This window comes from Pongo abelii, chromosome 1 (assembly GCF_028885655.2).
Source record: "Pongo abelii isolate AG06213 chromosome 1, NHGRI_mPonAbe1-v2.0_pri, whole genome shotgun sequence".
Classification (NCBI taxonomy): domain Eukaryota; kingdom Metazoa; phylum Chordata; class Mammalia; order Primates; family Hominidae; genus Pongo; species Pongo abelii.
Genome location: NC_071985.2, coordinates 168,471,374 through 168,493,807, shown reverse-complemented (window position 1 = coordinate 168,493,807; position 22,434 = coordinate 168,471,374). Strand labels below are relative to the sequence as shown.

The following is a 22,434-nucleotide window of genomic DNA, read 5'->3' as shown; positions in this document are numbered from 1 at the left end:
TTTAGGCCAAGTAAGATGTTTCTAAGGCTTAGCTCACTGGCCTCTAGTTTATAGCTTTTACTGACAGTTTAGAGAAAAAAATAACCTAGATTAGTTTGTATAAAGAAAAGACTTCAGGAATGAGCTTTGTCCAGTTTGTTAAGGAGCGGTCCCAGGCTACTCTCAGGCAATATAGCCCAGGAGTTATGCAGGTTATGGATTTCAACCAGTGTTCTACTCTGAAATTTTTCTAACCTTGTGAATTTGTCTATATTGTTTTATTTTCTCCAGACCTGGATTCCTCATCTGTAAATGGAGGGGTGATAATATCCAGGATTCCATCATAAATATCCAATGCATATTTCCTGTGATTATTATGATATTCACTTTCCTATAAGACTTCTAGCTCCAGCTAAACTAGATCAGATGCCCTGGATGTCCTAAGTTGACCTCAGGCCCAAAGATGGCCAAGGCCTAGGCAACAGTGTAGCAAGGGGTCTGTATACACTTCCTAGAAGTTTATTCTAGTGTAAACTCTATACATCACTATTTCTCTTCACTCTACAGACAATTATTTAATGTCTACTGTATATCTGGTACTGTTTTAGGTGCCACATGTGAGGTTATTCAAATAATAAGACCTACTCTTGACGATTGTTGTAAGGGTTACTCTACATTAAAGTAAAGTGTATGCCCACATTGGTAGCCATATAAAAATAAGCTACATGTCATAAATCATTGTTGGTTGACACTAATTTGCCTTATATCAACCAGAAGGTCTAAAACTTTTGTCCAATTCTGACCCTTTTTTCAGTCTTACGGTAGATCTTTAACTGACAGCATTAACATCTTGGAGTTGTCTGTTCTGAATTTGTTTTGGAGCTGATTAGTTGAGGATCATAATGAACCTCAGTTAAAGATGGTTAAGAGTGGAGATCTAATGGTATGGGCAAAGCCCAAATTTGAGTTGCTCTTCCCCTTTTGATGTTGACCCCAAGACATGCCTGGTGGCTTATAGAGGGACTCACCAAATGGAGAGCTATTACATTTTCTTCCAGTTACATGCTGCATCTCTGCTGTACCCCAAGTCCCTGTAATTACTCACCCCTAAAATTGCTCTAAGTGGGTGACTAAAAAGGGAATATCCCAATGCATTAAAAAAAAACAAATGAAACTAAATTTGAAAGATCTGATAAAAATGGAAAAATAACTCAACTTTTCTTGAGGATAAGGTGGGAATGGAGTCAGGGGTTGGGCAGAGCCAGCAAGGATACTTACAGAGTGTATGTCTTTTGTTGGAATGGAAAGAAAATGTGCTTGGCTACCAAAGCAGCTCAAGGGCTGCAAGCCTTCTGGCCTTCCAGACATGGACCTTTGCCCTAGAAACAGCTCTAAATGACAGTGTATTTTATGCAGCATCATAAGGCTAAGCGAGAAAACTTGAGACTAGGGTTCTCTTTTAGGTCACCCTAGATGTGTCCAGGAATTTATCACACATGCATTTTTGCCATGAGAAGATAGATGGTTTGTGTCATACCATAGATCCTCCTCATGCTGTATCTATATATATATATATAAAATGTTCCCTCCAACTAGGGACTCAAGCCATTTTTGTTTTTGTATTTTTCGGTCTGAAGTTTAAATGAACTGTTTAGGGTCCTTATAAAATAATTTACTGAACTGTATATACAACTGAAAAAATATTGACACCTGGTTTGTTGACATCTAATTTAAGACAGGAATATTCCTAAAGTGTGGATTTTCTTTTTGCTTCGGCATTCACTTCCTAATCTCTGATAACTAAATAGTGAAATTTAAATGTGCAGTTAATGTTCACCAGAGAATGATCAGGTATCAAAATTGGTATTAAGTATTAGGAGTAAATAAAAGAACTTCGAACGCATTTATTTCTTAGAGTCAAATTTTGTTAAACTCAGTTCAGTTATCTATGACATTCATACATTATAAGTTAACTGTTAAATTCTGCATAATAAAGAATACTTAAATCTAAAATGGAAATGTATAATTTGAAGGAAATTCAAGCTTTGTGTCTTCACCATTAGGATAATTTTTTAAAGGGTAACTATATTCATTAACTATTGCTGTGTAACAAATTATTCCAACACTCTGTGGCTTAATACATCTTTATGGTCTCATAGTTTCTGTACTTCAGGAATCTGGACACAGCATAGCTGGGTGCCTCTGGCCCAACGAGTTTCTTGAGACAGCAGTCAGCCTATTGCCCAGAGCTGCTGTCATCTCAAAGTTCTACTCGAGAAATAGCTGCTTCCAAGCTCACTCACACTTTTGCTGGCAGGATCCTCAGTTCCAAGGGCCTCTGTTCCTTGCCTCTCCATAAGACTGCTTACAGCCTGCCAGCTGGCTTTCTTCAGAGTGAGAAAGGCCCCCTTGCAGAAGCCACAGTCTTTTTGTAACCTAGTCTTGGTCTTGATGTCCCATCACCTCTGCTGCATTCTAGTCATTATAAGTGACTCACTGAATCCAGCCACACTCAAGGGGGAGGCAACTACCCCAGGAGGTGAATGAATGTTAAGACATGGAATCACTAAGGGACCAAGTTTGAGGTTGCCTGCGGCAGTCACTTTAGAGCAACCTCAACTAAAACACAATAACAGAAACCTGAAGAAATAAGTGTATAACATATTATATAAATATTTCTCAGTAAAAAGATAAATATGTAGGATGTCCTAAAAATATATATTGAGGCCAGGCGTGGTGACTCACGCCTGTAATCCCAGCACTTTGGGAGGCCAAGGCAGGCAGATCATTTGAGGTCAGGAGTTCAAGACCAGCCTGGCCAACATGGTGAAACCCCATCTCTACTAAAAATACAAAAAATTAGCCAGGCATAGTGGCACGTGCCTGTAGTCCCACTACAGTAATCTGAGGCATGAGAATCGCTTGAACCCTGGAGGAGGAGGTTGCAGTAAGCTGAGATCACACTACTGCACTCCAGCCTGGGTGACAGAGCAAGACTCAGTCTTAAAATATATACACACACACACACTCAACATATGTATTTAACATATATATATATATATATATATATGTTAAATCAAAGAATTACAGATTAGAAAGAGGATGTAAAAGTCCAGCTCTCTGACTTCTCTCTTTTTATTGTGGTCATCTAGCCTCTGCTTATTTATCTCTAATTGCAGGAAATTCATCACCTTTGTTTTTTTTTTAGTCAACCCACTTGACGGAAGTTCTACTGGACCAAAATTAACTCTCAGTTATTCTACCTCACAGCCCTATTTGGAAAATGATTTCACTTCTAACTCAGGGGTGCTCCTTCAATCCAATGGCATGGTTTTTGTTTTCGTTTTGTGTGTGTGTTGTAGTTTCTTTTTTTTCTCTTTTACCTTCTTTTTTTCATAACCTTTTTGCTGATAGTCTTTATGTAAAATAACCAATTATTCTTCACAGCAACACTACTAAGTCAGTCCTGTCATTACTCCCATTTTATAGACAAAGAAAATTAGGTGTAGAGAGGTTGAGAAATTTGCCTCAGTTACCCAGACGCAGCTTGTAAGTAGCAGAGCTGGGCTTTGAACACAGGCATCTGGCTTCTAAGTCCATGTTTCACTGCTCTACTGATGAGATTTTTAAATGAAAATTACCTAGAGATATTTAGTCTAGGAGCAAATAACATTATGTGCCTGAAGAGCCCTGAAAGAGTCATCATTTTAAAGCCTGGTCCTCAAGAAACGAGCATTCATGGTAATGTTCCTGCATCACAGAGGAAAGGATAAGTCGCGTTGTGCATCATCTGTTTCAGAAGGCAGGAGAGATTTCCATTTGAATTGGCTTAAATTACTATAACCATGGGTGCCTAAAGGAAATCACCTCCTTCTATCTGGTAAATATATTAGGAACATCTCCTTACCTGATGCTGCATAAATGTGGCCTCATTGTCCAGAAAGGGTGGGATGGAAGAAAGGCAGAAGCAGGGGGATGAAAGCCACAGCATCAAATGGGAGGGGCTAGGAACCGTGGGCTAGGCAGGTCCTCGAGGTGGGGAAGTCCAAGGACATGAACAGGAAACTGAACTGCTTCCTTTAGCCAGAATCCAAAGAGAGCATTCAACTGATGTGTTTTTGTTTAGATACAGACATGGTCATCATTTACCTGTCAGCTGGCATTACATCAAAGGACTCTTCGGAAGAAGATAAAAAAGCGACTCTCCGAGTCATCAATGAAGAAAATAGCTTTCTGAACAACTCCGTAATGATTCTCACCTATGCCCTCATGAACGGTAGGTAGAGTTTCAAGATTTTCCTTTCAGATCAAAGATCCCACTAAGTGCATGCTGCTTTAAAAAGAAGAAGAATCGTAACAGTGTGCTTGGATGAAGGCTACAGGGAAAGGCAACCAGGCAGCTCTTTCTCTACCTGATGTTGGTATTTAGGGCATGTAAGGAGGTTCCTTTCTCTTCATCTGTCTCTCCAGCGAACTGCTTGTTTCTAAACCTCTTCACTTATGTGGTCTTGCAGAGGATTTTATACAGCGTCCCCCTGCCCTACCTTTTTTTTCAGTTCTCCTTCATATTCTAGGATTATCTAAGGTTTTAACTTATCTCATTGGTTTAAGCTGCAGGAAGCCAAAGCACTGACCTAGATTCTTCTGCACAACCCAATCTGTGAATATCACATTTTCGTGCAGAATCACCACCTGAAGCCTCTTCTGCCACTTTCTCCACCTCAGCTTCCTTAGCTGTAAAATGGAGATAAGCATTATCTACCTTGCAGTGTTGTTGTGAGGATTAGCCTTAATGTACAGTAAACACTTATTAAAATGGATTGTGCTGCTGTTGAATGACAGAATGTAAAAGCGTTTAGTAAATTGGTAAATTCAAGCTACTACTCCATTTTTTCCCTTCTGCTATTCAACCTGTCCGCTAATCTGAGTGCAGCACAGTTTTCTAGCCGTATTGTATCTCTCTGCCTGTTAATACATTGCTTTTCTCCCATGACATCTTCAGGCCCATTGTCCTCAGTATTCGAAGTGGCCATCTTGTCTTGGGTTTAAGAGGCCATGTCTTGGCTAGACACAGTGGTTCACGCCTGTAATCCCAACGCTTTGTGAGGTCGAGGTGGGCTGATCACGAGATCAAGAGATCAAGACCTGGCCAACATGGTGAAACCCCGTCTCTACTAAAAATACAAAAATTAGCTGGGCGTGGTGGTGTGCGCCTGTAGTCCCAGCTACTCAGAAGGTTGAGGCAGGAGAATCGCTTGAACCCAGGAGGCAGAGGTTGCAGTGAGCTAAGATTGCACCACTGCACTCCAGCCTGGTGACAGAGCAAGACTGTCTAAAAAAAAAAAAAAAAAAAAAAGCCGTGTCTTGATCAAGCAGTCTTTCCCACCTACTATCTTTTGTTTCTCTTGTCAACTGTGAAATTTCCATGCAAAACCATGTGGTTTAGGGACAGTGGGCCTCATATTCTGATGTGCTAAGGATTCCTTGGGGAATGGCTTTAAAATGCAGATTTCCAGGCATTGCTCTCAGATTCTTATTCAGATCCTCTTAGGAGGGGTTCAGGAATCTACATTTTGGCCAGGGTGATTCTCTTCCAAATGTTTTCTAGACCACACTTGAGAGAACACAGGCTCTGATGTCTAGTGGTCCTTAGCTGCTATCCACATTTGCTAGTCGTTTGGCTTATGGCAAGTTACTTAATCTCTTTAGACTTGCAGTTTTAGCTGTGAAATGAAAAATAGTAAAATCTACTGCATAGGGTTGTTGTAATAATAAATAAGCAATATATGATTGTGTTTAAAGTTCTTAACGTAGTACCTGGTAAAGAACGGGTCCTCAAAGGCCGAGCTCGGTGACTCATGCCTGTAATCCCAGCACTTTGGGAGGCCAAGGCGGGCAGATCACGAGGTCAGGAGATCAAGACCATCCTGGCTAACACGGTGAAACCCCATCTCTGCTAAAAATACAAAAAAATTAGCCAGGCATGGTGGCAGGCGCCTGTAGTCCCAGCTACTCGGGAAGCTGAGGCAGAAGAATGGCGTGATCCCGGGAGGCGGAGCTTGCAGTGAGCCGAGATTGCGCCACTGCACTCCAGCCTGGGCGACAGAGCAAGACTCCAAAAGAACGGGTCCTCAAAGCCAGCGTAAGGAGTTTATGAAAGCTTATATGGTTTCCTGTCTCAGACAGCATAGCTCAGAAGTGGAGCTCTGCCATCCAGGGCCAGATCTCTGTCCAGTCCTCTTTGTCCCCTGGCACTTTGTGCCTAATTCTGATAAGCATGTCTCCCATTACACTATAGTAAGGTGCTCACATACTGTCCTCTCTCTCTTCTCCCTCCACTTTCCACAAGAATGTGAACTTCTCAGGCATGAACTATGTCTTAGTTTTCTTTGCATTCTGAGCGCTTAGCACAGGACTGAAAGCAGCTGAGGTGGGTGAGGATGCCTGGGCACGTGCCCGTCAGTGTCATCTCTGACCACCTTTTTCTGTTTTCTCCTTTGTGTTGGATTCTTTCATTCATGAGAGGTAGGAAGGGTGGGAGAAAAGGAGGAAGGGAGGAAAATAAAATTTACTGACCACCTACCACGTACAACACAGGGTACTGAGGTTTCAGAGCTGTATTATACGAAGTTCCTGTCTGCAAGATGCTTATGACCCAGTGAGGAAGATAGGTGGACATGGAAGATGAATGAAATTCAACAGTAGAGGAGTAAGGAGGCCCCAAAGGAAGGGATCACTTCTCTTCCATTAGATTTGAAGATCTGCCTGGGCAGATACTTCCTTACTTCCTTGCTGTCACCCATTCCTTCACTGGTCCTAAATTCTTCATCCAGAGTCTCTTACACACTTTCTGTTACAGTAATTCCGTACTTTAGAATCTCTAGTTACTTCCATCTCAGCATCCTTTACTCTTCTCTTTCTTCCTTTAATCTAGCCAGACAGACATCCTCACTGCCAGTTTTCTCTCTTTCTCAGAATGCTATTTCTAAGTGTGATTCACTAGAGTAGACACAATTAACCTTACTAATAGTGAAACAGATTGATTAAGAGAACTGGAATAAAGAATTTGTTGTCAGCTAAAAATTAAAACACTTGGACCAGCCTCAGTGGCTCACGCCTGTAATCCCAGCACTTTGGGATGCCGAGGCAGGCGGATCACCTGAGGTCAGGAGTTCAAGACCAGCCTGACCAACGTGGTGAAACCCCATCTCTACTAAAATACAGAAATTGGCAAGTGTGGTGACCCATGCCTGTATTCCTAGCTGATCAGGAGGCTGAGACATAAGAATCGCTTGAACCTGGGAGGCAGAGGTTGCAGTGAGCCAAGATGGCACCACTGCACTCCAGCCTGGGCAATAGAGTGATACTCTGTCTCAAAAAATAAAATAAATAAAACACTTGAACTATGGGAGATAAGAGACTGGGAAGGGTACCAGAGAAGTTGGGAGGATTGGGAATGGTTAATGGGTAATCATTGGTAATGGTTACATGCTATCTAACAAAAATATAGTTAGATAGAAGGAATAAGATCTAGTATTTGATAATATAACAGGGTGACTATAGTCAATGGTAATTTATTATATATTTTAAAATAACTAATACAGTGGAAGTTTGATGTTCCTAATAGTACAAAGAAATGATAAATGATTGGGGTGATTCATACCTTGATTACTCTGCTGTGATTATTACACATTGCACAACTGTATCAAAACATCGCATGTACACCATAAATATATACACCCGCTATGTACCCATAAAAATTAAATTTAAAAAAGAGTTTATTGTCAGAATTAGAATGCACACAATTGTGGGAGAAACTGGGAGAAATTGTAGGAGAAAAAAAAATGAAAGACCCAAGATGGGGAGTTGACAGCTCAGAAAGTTTAGTAACCAGGTTGGGGCCTGCTGGGAAGTCTGGGAAGTCTAGAAGCTAGGAACATGGAAGATCACTTAGGAGACCTGGTGTAGAAGTCCATGGAAGGTTGTTGGCTTTTTGTGGCTGCCAGCCCCTGTGCATGCTCAGTGAAGCATCTGGAACATGCCTGGGGTTGCTATCAGTGAGCAGGTCAGCAGCTGGGAAAAGGAGCTGAACACAGAGAAGAGTAGGACAAACTGGGGCATTCTGGCCCCTCAGTGTCTGTCTCTCACCACTTCTTACTTTGTCCCCCAAATCTCGCAATACAGCCCTCACTTTTTGCACCTTTAACCTGGTAGCATACAAGAAAAGAGGATCCTGGGAAATGTAGTTTTTAGCATGACCATGTTGATACTAGGCAACCCAGTGTACTTACCAGTCAGCCACCCTACTGACCTTCCTGCCATCCCTGCATAACATCTCATGATGGAGTAACACCTCATACTCAATCCTCCATAACCTTCCATCCCACGCTACTCTTCTTTGCCTAGTAGATATTGTTGTTTGTCACTTTTCTTTTACATTTTGAGAGACTCAAGCAATACATGACAAAGAAGGGAAATTTAGTTATTGCTCGAGTTTTCTTCTTTTATTGTTTTACTTCTGTGAGCTTCTCAAGGATATAAGGTCAGGTACCAATCATGTCTTTGGTGTTAACTTTTACTCTGGAGCGTACCCCTCCCCTGCCACCTCAGCTCTGTGCCATGCAAAGGGAACAGTAATCTGATTCTGACTTAATTTGGCCCAGGTATTTTTTCCTTTCCTTTAGCATTGCATGAGTGGAGCAAAAGTCAAGTTTATTTAAATATAATGTGTTTTAAGAAAGAAATGATTTGCCAGACATGGTGGCTGACACCTGTAATCCCAGAAGTTTGGGAGACGAGGTGGGAAGATCACTTGAGGCCAGGAGTTCGAGGCCAGCCTGGCCAACATGGTGAAACCCCGTCTTTACCAAAAATACAAAAAAAATAGCCAGGCATGGTGGTGTATGCCTGTAATCCCAGCTACCCGGGAGGCTGAGGCATGAGAATCGCTTGAACCCAGGAGGCAGAGGTTGCAGTGAGCCAAGATTGCGCCACTGCATTCCAGCCTGGGTGACCGAGGGAAACTGTCTCAAAAAAAAGGTGGGGGGTGGGGGAAAGAAATTAATGTTTATTTTATTCTGCCATGATTTTAGAAGTGGACTTCCAGTGCTAGAAGTATGTACACTCTCTATGTAGAAATGCTAAAGACATATGTGGTAGATGAACCATGAAAGCTTCAGATTCTTTTTAATGACTGAGTAGTTCATGGTTTGGTATTGAAATCTGCAAGAACATGAGACAAAACCTTTTAAAAAGGCAGTGGTAGAATCTCAGTAGTGACTGAAATCATTTTGAATTCGTTTACAACAGTGACCATATGCAATCATTTTCTAATCCTTTTGACTATGTTCCAACAATAGCAAACTAAAAAAAAAATGTATTAAATTTATTTTTGTGCTATAAATTATAGATGTTGTAGAATAATACATCCCATTGTGCCTAAATTTTGTACAAAGTTTTCAAAACCCTCTAAATGTAAAAAATTTGTATTAAGTAAATCAAATTCAGTATTATCCTAACAATATCAAGCACAAATGTGTTTATAATTAAAATGAACTTAAAGAAACAGGGTTTGGAGGCATCAGCAAATGCAATCCATAATTCTTTCATTTAGTTGCATGGCAGCTAGACTTTGGCAAGTGGTTTTATAGGTGAAGAAGTAAGGAATGAAAGGATCAACCTCTATTCTTTAAAACTCTTACAGTTTCATCTACTACATTAAATTAAATGCAGACGTGTTAATTATTACTTTTGCTTTTAAATATTAAATGCAGAAAATGAATTTTCATTTTATAATTAACTTTTGGGGGAGAACACATTCTTACTGAATGGGACTCCTTTATTTGCGCATTTGTTTTTCATTATTGCCCTGTGAAGAGTCCCTTTCCCCTCTTGACTGAGGAAACATGCCTCAGGCTTTGTTTCCTCAGCAGGAGCTGGTATTTGTGTCCAGAGTCCATGCAGTCTCTGCAAAAACCCCTTTGGTATTACAAGACCTCATCCATGCCCGTATTTGATCTAAATGGCAAGAGGTTGAATGGATATAAACCATTTTGCTTTCTGTGGTCTTCTCTCGGCTTTCCATTTTAGATGGGGTGACTGGTTTGAAAGAGCTGGCTTTTCTGAGGGATCTAGCTGAACAGAATTCAGGGAAGTACGGTGTGCCAGACCGGACGGCCTTGCCTGTGATTAAGGGCAGCATGATGGTGCTGAACCAGTTGAGCAACCTGGAGACCACAGTGGGCAGGTTCTACACAAACCTTCCCAACCGGATGATTGATGAAGCCGTCTTCAGCCTCCCCTTCTCTGATGAGATGGGAGATGGTGAGTTTGGATAAACGTCCTGTTAAAGGAAGGGGAAAAGAATTGGGTGGATAGAAATGGGCACCTCTTTCTCAGGATCATAGGGTTTCTTAGCACCCCTGCCACCTGTCCTATATCTCTGTATTGTACAGCAGAAATCCCCAGCCCAGGTTCTTCCTTATTACCCTGGCCACAGTACACATAATGGATGTATCCTCTGGGGAGGCTTTGTGAGGATTCTCGAGTATCCACAAGCTTGTGAATTAGAACTAAAGGGTAGCTTTGTATCATGGCACATGGGAAATGAAGCTCAGAAGTGCTGAGGATTCAGCCTCAGAGACAAGGCAATGTGGCATCATCGCACAAACACGGGCCTGGCCTCAGATGGACTTTCAAATTCCACTCTTCCACTTGAGGTGTTGTCCTTGGTAAGTTATTTAATGGTATTAATTCTCCATTTGGTCACCTGTAAAATGGGATAGTAAATCTTTCAGATTATTAGGATTAACTAGATAACATATATGACCTGTCATTATCTAGTTAAATCTAGGATTACCTAGATATTATAAAATATATGATAACACATGACCGGCATACCATTCAGTTATAATTACTGTTTTTATTTCATTTATTAAATGTGTTTTACCTTTGTTGTTATCATTGTTATTATTACTAACATCAGCATCACCATCATCCTGATGCCTAAGTTACCCATAACAGGATGTTGAGTAAAGTACTGAACCTTCACAGGATTCAATTTCCTGACCTATAAAATAGAATCTGGAAAATATAACAGAAAATACAACATTTCCCTCAAGGCAGCTGTGAAGATTAAATGCAATAATAATAAAACATCTAGAACAATGCCTAACAGTATATTTTCAGTAAAAGCACAATCTTTTTCTTTTCCTCCTCCATGTTCTTACTTATCCTTTTCTCTATATCCTCCCCTTTCTCCTTCCTTGACAGAGAAGAAAATTGAAGAAGTAGGTAATTATTAGCCAGACAGACACCATTGCCATTTGAGATACTATATTTATGATTTGTTAGCTAGGAACTCTTACAAATATGGATTTTTTTTTAAAACTCATGTGTAAAAAGTAACAAGCCTATAGAGAAGGTATTTTCTAGAAACTAGGTAGACATTCTCTTTCTATAAGGAAGAAATAAGCCAACTGCCATTATATCTCAATTTTTATTTTTAAAGAGACAGGGCCTGTCTCACCCGGGCCGGAGTGCAGTGGTGTGATCATAGTTCACTGCAGCCTCAACCTCCTGGCCTCAAGCAGTCCTCCCACCTTTGCCTCCTAAAGTGCAGGTGTGGGCCACCATGCCCAGCCTCGCTTTTTTTAATCACTCCTGTTACTGTCAGGGACTACAGATGTATATAGAATAGAAACTCCCACTTTTAGATAAGGTTATTTCCCTTTTTAGTGAAAATATGAAGTCCTGAATGCAAGTTACCTTTTATGCATGTAGCTTATATTACTGAGTGCCAGCCAAGCATTGTGCCAGGCAGTGATGAGTGAGGCTCACCTCCTACCCTCAGTAAGCTTGTAAGTCGATAAGAGAAAGACAAATCAGTAATTCCTGTTTGTACTGTGTGAAAGGGACAAAGGATGATGTAGAGATCGAGTTTTTCACAAACTCAGATTATATAGCTGAATTCTATTACTGATAGTGGTATCAGGTAGAGTGGAACTCCCTCCTAAATCCAGAGAGCTACCCTGAATGCTTTAAACCAAATCACATGTAGAACTTTGGCCACCTGTTGCCTGATACCATCCAAATTTTGCTCCTTGGGGCCTGTGTTATGAATCCTGTGCAGTGGATTTCAGTGATTGGTTTGCAGATCTATTGAATTCCTCTTCTAGAGTGTGTCTGTCTTTTCATCTTTGTGTTTTCGGTCCCTAGAATTATTGAGTGACACATCCTCTGACTCCATGACATGAGGCTTGATTCTGGGGAAACCCATGTTTATGTGGCTCTAATTCAAAACCTACACAGATTAAAATATCAGTTACTGAACATATTTCTTTTTAAAAAGTAAATCTATGTGCTTTAGGTTAAAGTACAGAGAGTGATTGAGGATTTTGTCAGTATAACAGGAGCTTAGCATACTTTATTTGCCATAATGGGATCAAGAGTCTTCTGTCCCAGTTGATAATTGAAAAGTAAGATTGTGTTTCTTTTTTAAGACTTTGTTCTCAACCTGTCCAGAGGAGAATAGAAATTTGAAGGGAGCAGGCCTCTCAGTCACAGAGTATTTCTGTTGTACTTTACTGATCTATGAAAATGGCTTTAATCCTAGACTAAAGCTCAGGGGACTGTGGTGGGCAGATTGTGACCTCTGTCTCCATGCTGGTCCTCACAGCCTGCTCCTGCCGCTTACAACCTATTTATCCTGGGAGACCTGGGAAAAACCTTCTCCAAAATGCATTTCTAAAACCTTCTTAAATATCTGTTATTTTTAAACATTTTAAAACAGATAGCATTCTAAATGTGAACTGCTAAAAAAATGCTTTTGAAACCAAAATAGAGACCCGTTGCATGAGTTTTCAGAAGCTTTTTCAGTGATGTGTCCACTTCTTCCTATCAAGTGATGCATTTAGTTGGCCTATGCAACCATAGCAACTCGATAATACCTCAAGTGGACATCATATGCAATTCTCTATGTAGAAGCTCATTCTTTGTAGAAGCCTTCAGGAGTTTTAAATCCCTTTCCTGGGTGTTTCTAGAAGAATGGCTTTCTGATAGGCTGATAGACATCAAGCGCAGGAAAAAACAAAATCAAGATAAAGATAAACAATCCATCTTTTTGTTTAGAGTTTTCTTTAGACTAAAGTCATAGGATTGTGAAATTGTTGGGGATAGTAAAGATCATTTAATCTCACGCCCAATCTGATGCACGGAGAGTCTCATTCCAAGACGTGGCACAACTTACCAAACCCAGCAGAGAAGCCAGGAGGAGAAACCAGGTGTCTCGATCTCAGGGCCATGCATTGACCCACCTCTCTTTCTACATTTTCCTCCTGTGTGCTTTGCTCTTTCCCTAATTATCCTATTGTTGTTGTTGTTGTTGTTGTTTTAATGGCCTGTTACCTAGTCTTTATATTTTGAAAAGGTTATTTAAAAAAAAACAACAACAACAACAAAAATTCTGCACTAGAGACTGTGTAGCCCACAAAGCCTGAAATATTTCCTGTCTGACCCCTTACATAAAAATTTAGGAACTCCTGGCCCAAATGACTGGAAATACATTCCTTTGGAAACTTAATTTCTCCTTCAGCTACTTGAAGTTCTGTATGTTCAGATACTGTGCCTTTCTAAATTTTTTCCCCTTGTTTTCACCTTTTTTTAAAGGATGCATTAATGGGGTATAGTAATAATACCTTTTAAGCATTCCTTTTTCCATAGTCTCTTTTGATCTAACATTTCCTAGAAATCAGTAAAGCAGTTAATGCTGTGTCCTTTAAACAGGTGTGTGAGCCAGGCATAGTGGCTCATCCCCATAGTCCCAGCTACTTGAGAGACTGAGGAGGGAGGATCACTTGAGCCCAGGTAGTTGAGGCCACCATGAGCTATGATCACACCACTGCATTCCAACCTGGTGACAGAGTGAGACCTCATCTCAAAATATTAAAATTAAAAAAATAAACAGATGTGTGAACCAAGGCTCACAGAAGTATATCCAATGTCACCTGTACAATACAAAAGGGGTACAGCTGGACTATTAAGTACAGTTTTTAGATTCATCGTCCATTGATCTTTCAAGTTCAGCTGAATCTACCTACTTCACAAAATAGAAAAATGTATTTAGTGTTGCTGATGTTTTGCACTGATCTGGAAGGTCTTATCTTTTTAGGTGAAAAAGTAGTGGAAAACATAGAAATTGCCTCCATTTAAATTAACTGCGCTATCTGAGCTGCCAAAGGACGCTCTTTCCCTCCCACTGTAGCTCATTTATTAGGCTGTCTGCAAAGGCAATGCTTGATTACTGGACCACATGGGAAACTTTTCTTCCAAACAAAATTGAGACAGCTGATAGAAGCCTTCATGATTCACCGGAGCACAGTTCCAGTCTTTGTCCAATTCCCTCTCTGCTAGTCTTTAGATTTATTTTGTTTTTAACCCATAGGTTTGATAATGACTGTGAGTAAACCCTGTTATTTTGGAAACCTACTTCTGGGAATTGTAGGTGTGGACGTGAATCTGGCTTACATTCTTGAAGACGTGACGTATTACCAAGACTCTTTGGCTTCCTATACTTTTCTCATAGATGACAAAGGTAATCTGCTAAATGTTCATCCTAAGAATACTTTTTTAGAAACCTAAAGAAAATAAGGTATAGATATTCTGCAAACAAGATAGGAAAATGATAGTGTAAAGAAGAGCATTGTGACTAAGATTGCTCATTTGTAGCAGAACACCGTAAAGATGGCAGAGTGGATCTCCAAATTACACATGTGTTTCTATGTTCTTTGAGGGGTAGGGAACAGTTATTTGTAACATCAGGAAATTAGACTGGAGGATTGAATGACACATAGAATGTCATCCTTTGACATGAAGGGATAACTTTTCTAAAGAAGAAATAACGCAGCCAACAAGCCTATGAAAACAATCGCAGTATCCCTGATCATTAGAGAAATGCAAATTTGAACCACAATGAGATGCCATCCTACACCTGTCAGAATGCCTATTATTAAAAAGTCAAAAAATAGCAGATGCTGGCAAGGTTGCAGAGAAAAGGGGACACTTGAACACTCTTAGTGGGAATGTAAATTAGGTCAGCCATTGTGGAAAGCAGTGTGATGATTCCTCAAAGAGATGAAACCAGAACTACCATTTGACCCAGCAATCCCATTACTGGGTGTATATATGTACCCAAAGAAATGTCAATCGTTCTATCATAAAGACACCTGTATGTTCATTGCAGTGCTATTCACAATAGCCAAGACATGGAATCACCCTAAATGCCCCTCAGTGGTAGACTGGATAAAGAAAATGTGGTACATATGGAATACTATGCAGCCAGAAAAAAAGAATGAGATCATGTCCTTTGCAGAAACACAGATGGAGCTGGAGGCCATTATCCTTAGCAAACTAACTCAGGAACAGATACTGCATGTTCTCACTTACAAGCGGGAGCTAAATGATGAGAACACATGGACACAAAGAGGAGGACAACAGACACTGAGGCTACCTAAGGGTGGAAAGCGGGACGAGGGAGAGGAGCAGAAAAAATAACTATTGGGTGCTATGCTTAGTACCTGGGTCACAAAATAATCTGTACAACAAACCCCCGTGACACAAGCTTACCTATATAATAAAGCTGCACATGTACCCCTGAAGTTAAAAGAAGTTAAAAAAAAAAAAAAAAAAGAAGAATGTCATCCTTTGGATCTTTTTTTAATTAAATTGTTATCTTAGATTTATTGGCATTAAGACTTATGTGGTAGATTAGAATGTTTTAATAAAACAACAAAACAACCAATACCTCCAAAATACTCTTGATTAGACAGATATTTGATAATTTAAGACATCTTTCCACACTTCAAGAGTTTTATGTAAACACATATAAAACAGGTTCAGTTTTTATTGGACTGGTGAGTTGCACAATGAGAAGTTGAGTATCGGACAGCCAGCCCAGAGTACCCCATATTTCAAAACAGTGATTCAGAACTTCCTACAACATGTTTCTTATTAACATGCATTTTGTTTTCTTATTGCAGGATATACACTTATGCACCCATCTCTTACCAGGCCATATTTATTGTCAGAGCCCCCACTTCATACTGACATCATACATTATGAAAATATTCCAAAATTTGAATTAGTTCGGCAAAATATCCTAAGGTAAGGAAAAGGGTGAGGGTCATAGGATTGTTTTTCTCTGAGAATGGGACCCATCAAAGCCACATACGAGTATTTACTACAGAGTATAAAACAAGTGTACAAATTATTTTAATGTTATCAAAAGTATTCTCAGTAATGTTTCCGTAAGAATAGCACCCAAGATTTTGCTTACTTTGTATCACAGATAAGGTCTCTTAGAACTATTATTTGACGATAATGTCTTGTAAATCAAATTTTATGTTCACATTGACTTTTATTGTAAAATCAGATATACTTCATCTCATTTTCAAAAAAAGTTCCAATGATACCAAACTGAAAAATGTTGGCAAAATAAAAGGCTAAGTTGAGGACCAGCTTTTTTGCATTTGCCAAAAAATAGCCTGGCAAAGTAGCGTCCATTCCGAGTTGACAGCACAATCTTATACATTGTTTTTTCTTCAAATAAAAAACAGATTGGATTTTTTTCCAACTGTGATACATTATTTTGGCAGATGGTAACCTGTAGAGGAATGGGTCTTTGTGCTCATTGGTTGAAAATTAACGACTGAGTGATTTGAGACAAGTTAGTCTCTGGAAAGAATTAGAGTTGGGGAGCAAGGATGCAGAGTAAGGAATGTTTTTAATGCAGAACTGACATAATGCTTTTACGCAATTGAAAATCTCGCATTATCTCTTTCAAAACTGATGAGCTTCATTGGTATTCAACATCAGGAGGTGGCCATTGACTCAACAGCTTCTTCCTTGCCTTTAATTAAGTGCTTAATTTTATCTTTTGCCTGAAATATTTAATTCTGTTTGCCAACACAGCCTCCCTCTGGGCAGCCAGATTATCGCAGTCCCTGTGAACTCATCCCTGTCTTGGCACATAAATAAGCTGAGAGAAACTGGAAAGGAAGCCTACAATGTTAGCTATGCCTGGAAGATGGTGAGTGAGAGGAAGTTGTGTTTGCTTGAAGAGCTACAGGGTACAGTGCTCTTCTTCATGTTGGAATTCTCAGGCAGGGGGTGGCACTTGGGTCTGATAATTTGTCTTGTAATGTGACTAATCAGTTTTTAAAGTGATTGGGAAAGAAGACATTCCACAGATGTTGTATAATTATTTTTCCTTTTTTGTTTATAAAACTGATAATTGTTCATGATGAATTCATCAAACCATATAAAAGGATGTAAAGTAGAAAGTAAACTATGCCCAGCCTGGACAACATAACAAAATCCCATCTCTATAAAAAATGTAAAAATTAGCCAGACGTGGTGACACATGCCTGTATTCCCAGCTACTCAGGAGGCTGAGGTGGGAGGATTGCTTAAGCCTGAGAGGTTGAAGTTGCAGTGAGCCATGCTAGCACCAAAACGGTCTACCTCCTTCCTTCCTTTGACTTTCCATTCCCCATAAGTAGCCACTTAGATCAATTTCCAGAAAATGTGTATATACAGGCAGGTATATATATTTGTGTGTGTGTGTATACGCTCACACACGGCTTTAATGGCTATATAGGATTGCATTGTGTAGATGACCCAAATTTCTTTAAACAGTCCCATATTAATGCATATTTAGATTACATCCAGTTAGTTTTTTTCAGTTCAATTCAGATTGTGGAGGTTGGGAGTTTAAAAGGAGACATGAAAGCATAAGTACCTTCCGACATTCTCTAAGGAAAAGAAAATTTTAGATTAGAAATTGGATTATTCATGTTCAACACAAGCAGATGGATAGTTTGGCCATAACTTGTGGCACCCATTTCTGCTTTCTCTTACCAGATTCTTTCAGACACCAGGCTTCAAAGAATCATAGAGAAAGCGGATCTAACACACGCTGTTCATGTTACCTGTGTTTTTCTTCTCTCCTCTTCCTTCCCAGTGTAGCATAGCAGTGCTGTTGAAGGACCCTAAATACTGTAACTGACCAAAAGGGGAGTAGAGTTTTACTTTTATCATCAAATTTTAATCGCTGAACATAAAATGCAGTCATACATGAGATTTTTCTTGGATGGACAAATCTGATGTTTAACCTGTTAACTCCAAATAGATCCATTTAATCATCCCTTTACAAACTACTTATTGAACATTTTCTGTGTACGAAGAAGGATAAAGAAGATTGACACTCTCTCTGCCTTCATAGAGCAACGGGCCTAGTGGTGGATGCAGATGAATAGCAACTCGATACAGTGTCTCTACCTATATCAGTTGGATCAAGAAAGATAGGAATTGGGAGTAGCCAGAATGCCTTTAGGCAGGAGTCTCTTCCAACCTTCTTGTTTGGTTCTTAAAGTATCATTATGGCAATAGCAATTACTAAAATGCAAATGAAGCAAACAAATTAATAAATGAAACTATTTGAGAAACTTATGTTTATAAGCCTAATTCTACTGGTAGTTTGTTTTTTGGTAATACACATTTGAGGAAGGTCAAAGCCTGTTTTGAAATTCTCTTAGCTGACTTATTTTCAGATTTTTCTTTAGAATGATAGCACCATCTGCCCTTATATTTATATCATTTTTAAAGATAAATTATTTAATTTTCATATCAGAAAGGGTGAGCCAGCCACCAAAATTCTCAATTAGAAAACAGACTTTTGTGTTTGAAATTAGAGATTGTTTACCTCCAGCATATTCTGATTGAAAGCAACTCAGTTACATCCTGGGAAAATATCTGCATGGTTGCTGGCATTAAAAGAGAAAGAAGGAAATGTAGGTATTTGAGTGACCTTCTTGATACAGTAAAGAGCCTCAATGTTAGTGGGGTTTTTTCAATGATGCTAATAAATTCTGGTTATTCTCCTTAGGCAAATTCAAGGTAGTAATCATGTAGTCACTTCAGGTAGAAGTGTTAGCTTTCTCCGAGTTCTAAAATTGTTGAGCAGATCACTATTAAGTGAAAACTTGAGATAATAAATAATGAGATTGGAGACTTTAAAAAAAAAAAAAAAAAAAAAAAAGCTAGGCTGGTTACCCAGTAATAAGGGCAAATATTTTTAAGATCTCTTTAGTTACTTTGTTGGGGAGGAGGGTAGATACTCATGTTGTCCTAAAAAATAAAATGGTTTCTTCTAATATAATCCAAATAGAGTTAGCTTATCCTAAGGACAATTGGCTAAACTGCTTAGCACTTATAGATATAGCAGATATTGAGGGATTATTTCACTGAATTAATTTAAATATAACTTGAGAGATTATGTTAGCAGCATTAAGAGATTACTCCATCACTGTGTAACCCAAGTGCATTTTTTAGCATTTTAGGAGGCTGTTTGCTCTGATAGAAGTACTGACTATTGGAAGGTATTCACATGTTCCCATGTTACACAGGCCTGCTTCACTTCAAAACATGGATCCCATGTTATAATCAGTGAAAAAAACCCACTCCCAACCCATAGAGAGCCCATCTAGAAATAGAGTTCCTTTTAATGTAGAGACTTTTTTTTTCAACTAAGAACATGACAGAAAGACCTATATTGAAATCCGCTTTCCTAAGAACTGTTTATGAAGTGCTACTTTTAGAAGCTTACAGTAACTTTATTTTTCTCTTACAGAATAGACCCAATTATAAAATTATATTCTAGTCATTCTGGTAGGGTTTTGTCTTTTGGTTCCTTGAACACACAACATAGGAAAACAAACTTAAAGGATGACTGTGAGATTGAAAAGACAGAAAATAGTAAATGTCACTTCAGAGCACCTTGTCAATTTATAATGTGGGGAATGGAGGAAAAGGATTAAATTTGTTAATCTAATTGAATATCTTTGCCAGCAGTACTTGAAAGCAATTCCAGGGAGATGCAAATTGTTTCTGTGTTTAGGAGTCTGCAACCATCCTCACAAATCCTAAATTTCACTTAACTCTAACCTGTCTAGTTAAAATTTTCTCCTTTATCTTTTACTTTTATTTCACTAAGTAAGTCACATGAGCTGCTTTATAAGGCACTGTTCTTTAGTTCTGATTTCGCTAGTCATCACCTTCTTCATTTATTTATAAACCATCTTTAAATAGGTTCAGTCTTTCTTCTAATATGATAAGATAATAATCGAGAAATTTGGCTTTCTTTTACTTTTAAGTCTTTCTCAAGTGGCTAGAACTAGGTAGATTGGCTTTTGATTCTGTGGTGGACATTGTCCCCACTAAATTTTGTTGAAGCATCTCTTTCTAGGCACAAAGTGAATCTGAAAATACTACTGTTTCTACATATGAGCTTAATAAGTTAGACTTAAGCTATGGCACACTTGCCTACCATGGTCTGCAATGACAAATCAGGCTGAATCTGCAGGGATGCCATAGGATTTGTGTTTTTCATGAGTTTAAGTAGTGATGTTGGTCATTTCCAACCAGGACAAGAGAAAGCGTTAGTTGGAATAGAATGAATGAACTGGATTCTGTATTGGCTGCTCCTCAGTCCTTTCTTTTAAAGTGAGAATTCACTACTGGCTTGAAAAATAGTCAATTCTCAGAATACTTATTGCAAAACCAATTATGTATTTTTAAGTGCATTTCAAATCTAAATAGAAATAAGTGTTGTATTATTATGTCCTGTTCTAGCTTGTGCTCATTAACCCACATTAGCAAAAAAAGACTAGGGTCACAGTTTCAAAGGGTCTCCTTTCTTATCCTTTCATTAGCCCCATGATTTTCTGTTACATACTTCAAGTCTGCTCAACAAGAAAAGAAAACAGAAAATACAAAACTAGATACCTTCTATCACCCTAAACTCATGTCTTCATTCATTCATCATATATTTAATGAACACCTTCCATGTGAAGATAGAAGATAGAGGCAGTAGAAAATAATGTATGCAAAGTCCCTGTCCCCATGGAACCCTCATTTTCTAGGTTAGAAATTCTTTATTGATTTTTACAGGTACAAGACACTTCCTTTATTCTGTGTATTGTGGTGATACAACCAGAAATACCTGTGAAACAACTGAAGAACCTCAACACTGTTCCCAGCAGCAAGCTGCTGTACCACCGGCTGGATCTCCTGGGCCAGCCCAGTGCTTGCCTCCACTTCAAACAGCTGGCAACCCTAGGTAAAGCCCTTACACTTCCTTCACGTTCTTACTCTTAGCAGCTCACTTTAAATATCCTTTTGAATACCATCCACCCTACCCCTCCAAAAAAGATACTGAATGCCTGCAGAGTCAGCTGGTTTGGGGATACAAATGTGAAAACGATTTGAAGCCTGGCCTCAAATCAGATCGTCTAGCAGACTCTGAGACAAGGTTTTGTGTGCTTGCGATTTATACAGGATGGGCTTTGAGAAACCAGTGAAGAAGTGAGGAAAACAGGACAAGGAAGGAAAAAAAGACAAGTTTGATGTTGAGTGAAGTTTTAACTTCAGCCTGGTCTTCTAGGGGGGCTCTGGAGTGTAAATTACACCAATAGAGTTTGCCCAGACTCTAAAGAGAGCTCACCTTTCACATTTCTTAGTCACTTTCAACTTCTAGTGCTAGGTACAGAGTTTTCAGTAGCCCAAAGTCCATAGAGGGAGGCACAGATACAGCCCATTAAAGGTAAACATATAAGTATGGGGATATTGAGGAGGGGTGGGGTAGAATAACAATAAAAGGCTTCCAAAGGAATCTATGTAGCGTATCAGCAGTAATCTACCACAGATTCCTATCTTCAGAAGGGCTTAGGAATACGAAGATAATTCAAAGGAAGCAAAAAGGAATTTACATTTATTATGTACCAGATGCTTTTTATTTTTCACCTGAGTTGACATGTGATTGATTTGGGTTTACCAAAGATAATTTCCCCCCAGATAACATAAAATGTAGCAAAGCTGAAATTTAACCCATACACCTCTGCTCTGCCATGTGCCAGACACATAGTAGGCATTCGTGGTCTATGTTGTCACCAAACCACAGTATACTGACAGTACAGTAAAACAGGTATTCTCTTTTTCACTGTTGAAAAGACTTAGGGTTCAAAGCAGTTAATAACTAAGAATCATCACACAACTGGCCAACTGGGAAGAAGGGGAACAGATGGGAATAAAATCAAGGCTAGAAGTCTGCAGTCTCTAGATTCCAAATGATAGCACTCGTGTTTGTGTTCCTCCCTTAAATTCCATCCTCGAGAGTTCTGCCTGGACATGAGATCAGAAGAGCAGGCTGGACTAAGTGGTCTCTTCTGGGATACCTCCCAGCAGTGTTGACAATTTGGATAGAGCCAATGATGTTGATCCAAGAAGGCAGGATTTTATATTTCTTTGTTCTGATTTGGTCTTTGGGGTTTTGTTTGTTTTTATACAAAAAAGTGTGTTTAAAAATTTCATATTTTTAAGAAGTGCTTTACTGAAACACTGATG

The 22,434-nt window shown here is 39.2% G+C and overlaps 1 protein-coding gene across 2 annotated transcripts in view; it reads left to right on the top strand.

Moving 5' to 3' along the window:
- Positions 1 to 22,434, top strand: part of CACHD1 (cache domain containing 1) — a 223,768-nt gene that overhangs the window by 168,597 nt on the left and 32,737 nt on the right. For both annotated transcript variants that reach the window (XM_024233337.2, XM_054554386.1), the window contains exons 8-13: positions 4,106 to 4,255; positions 10,069 to 10,302; positions 14,420 to 14,569; positions 16,014 to 16,137; positions 16,945 to 17,062; positions 20,983 to 21,151. In XM_024233337.2, coding sequence (XP_024089105.1) covers positions 4,106 to 4,255; positions 10,069 to 10,302; positions 14,420 to 14,569; positions 16,014 to 16,137; positions 16,945 to 17,062; positions 20,983 to 21,151 — 945 coding nt within the window. The remainder of the gene's footprint in view (positions 1 to 4,105; positions 4,256 to 10,068; positions 10,303 to 14,419; positions 14,570 to 16,013; positions 16,138 to 16,944; positions 17,063 to 20,982; positions 21,152 to 22,434) is intronic.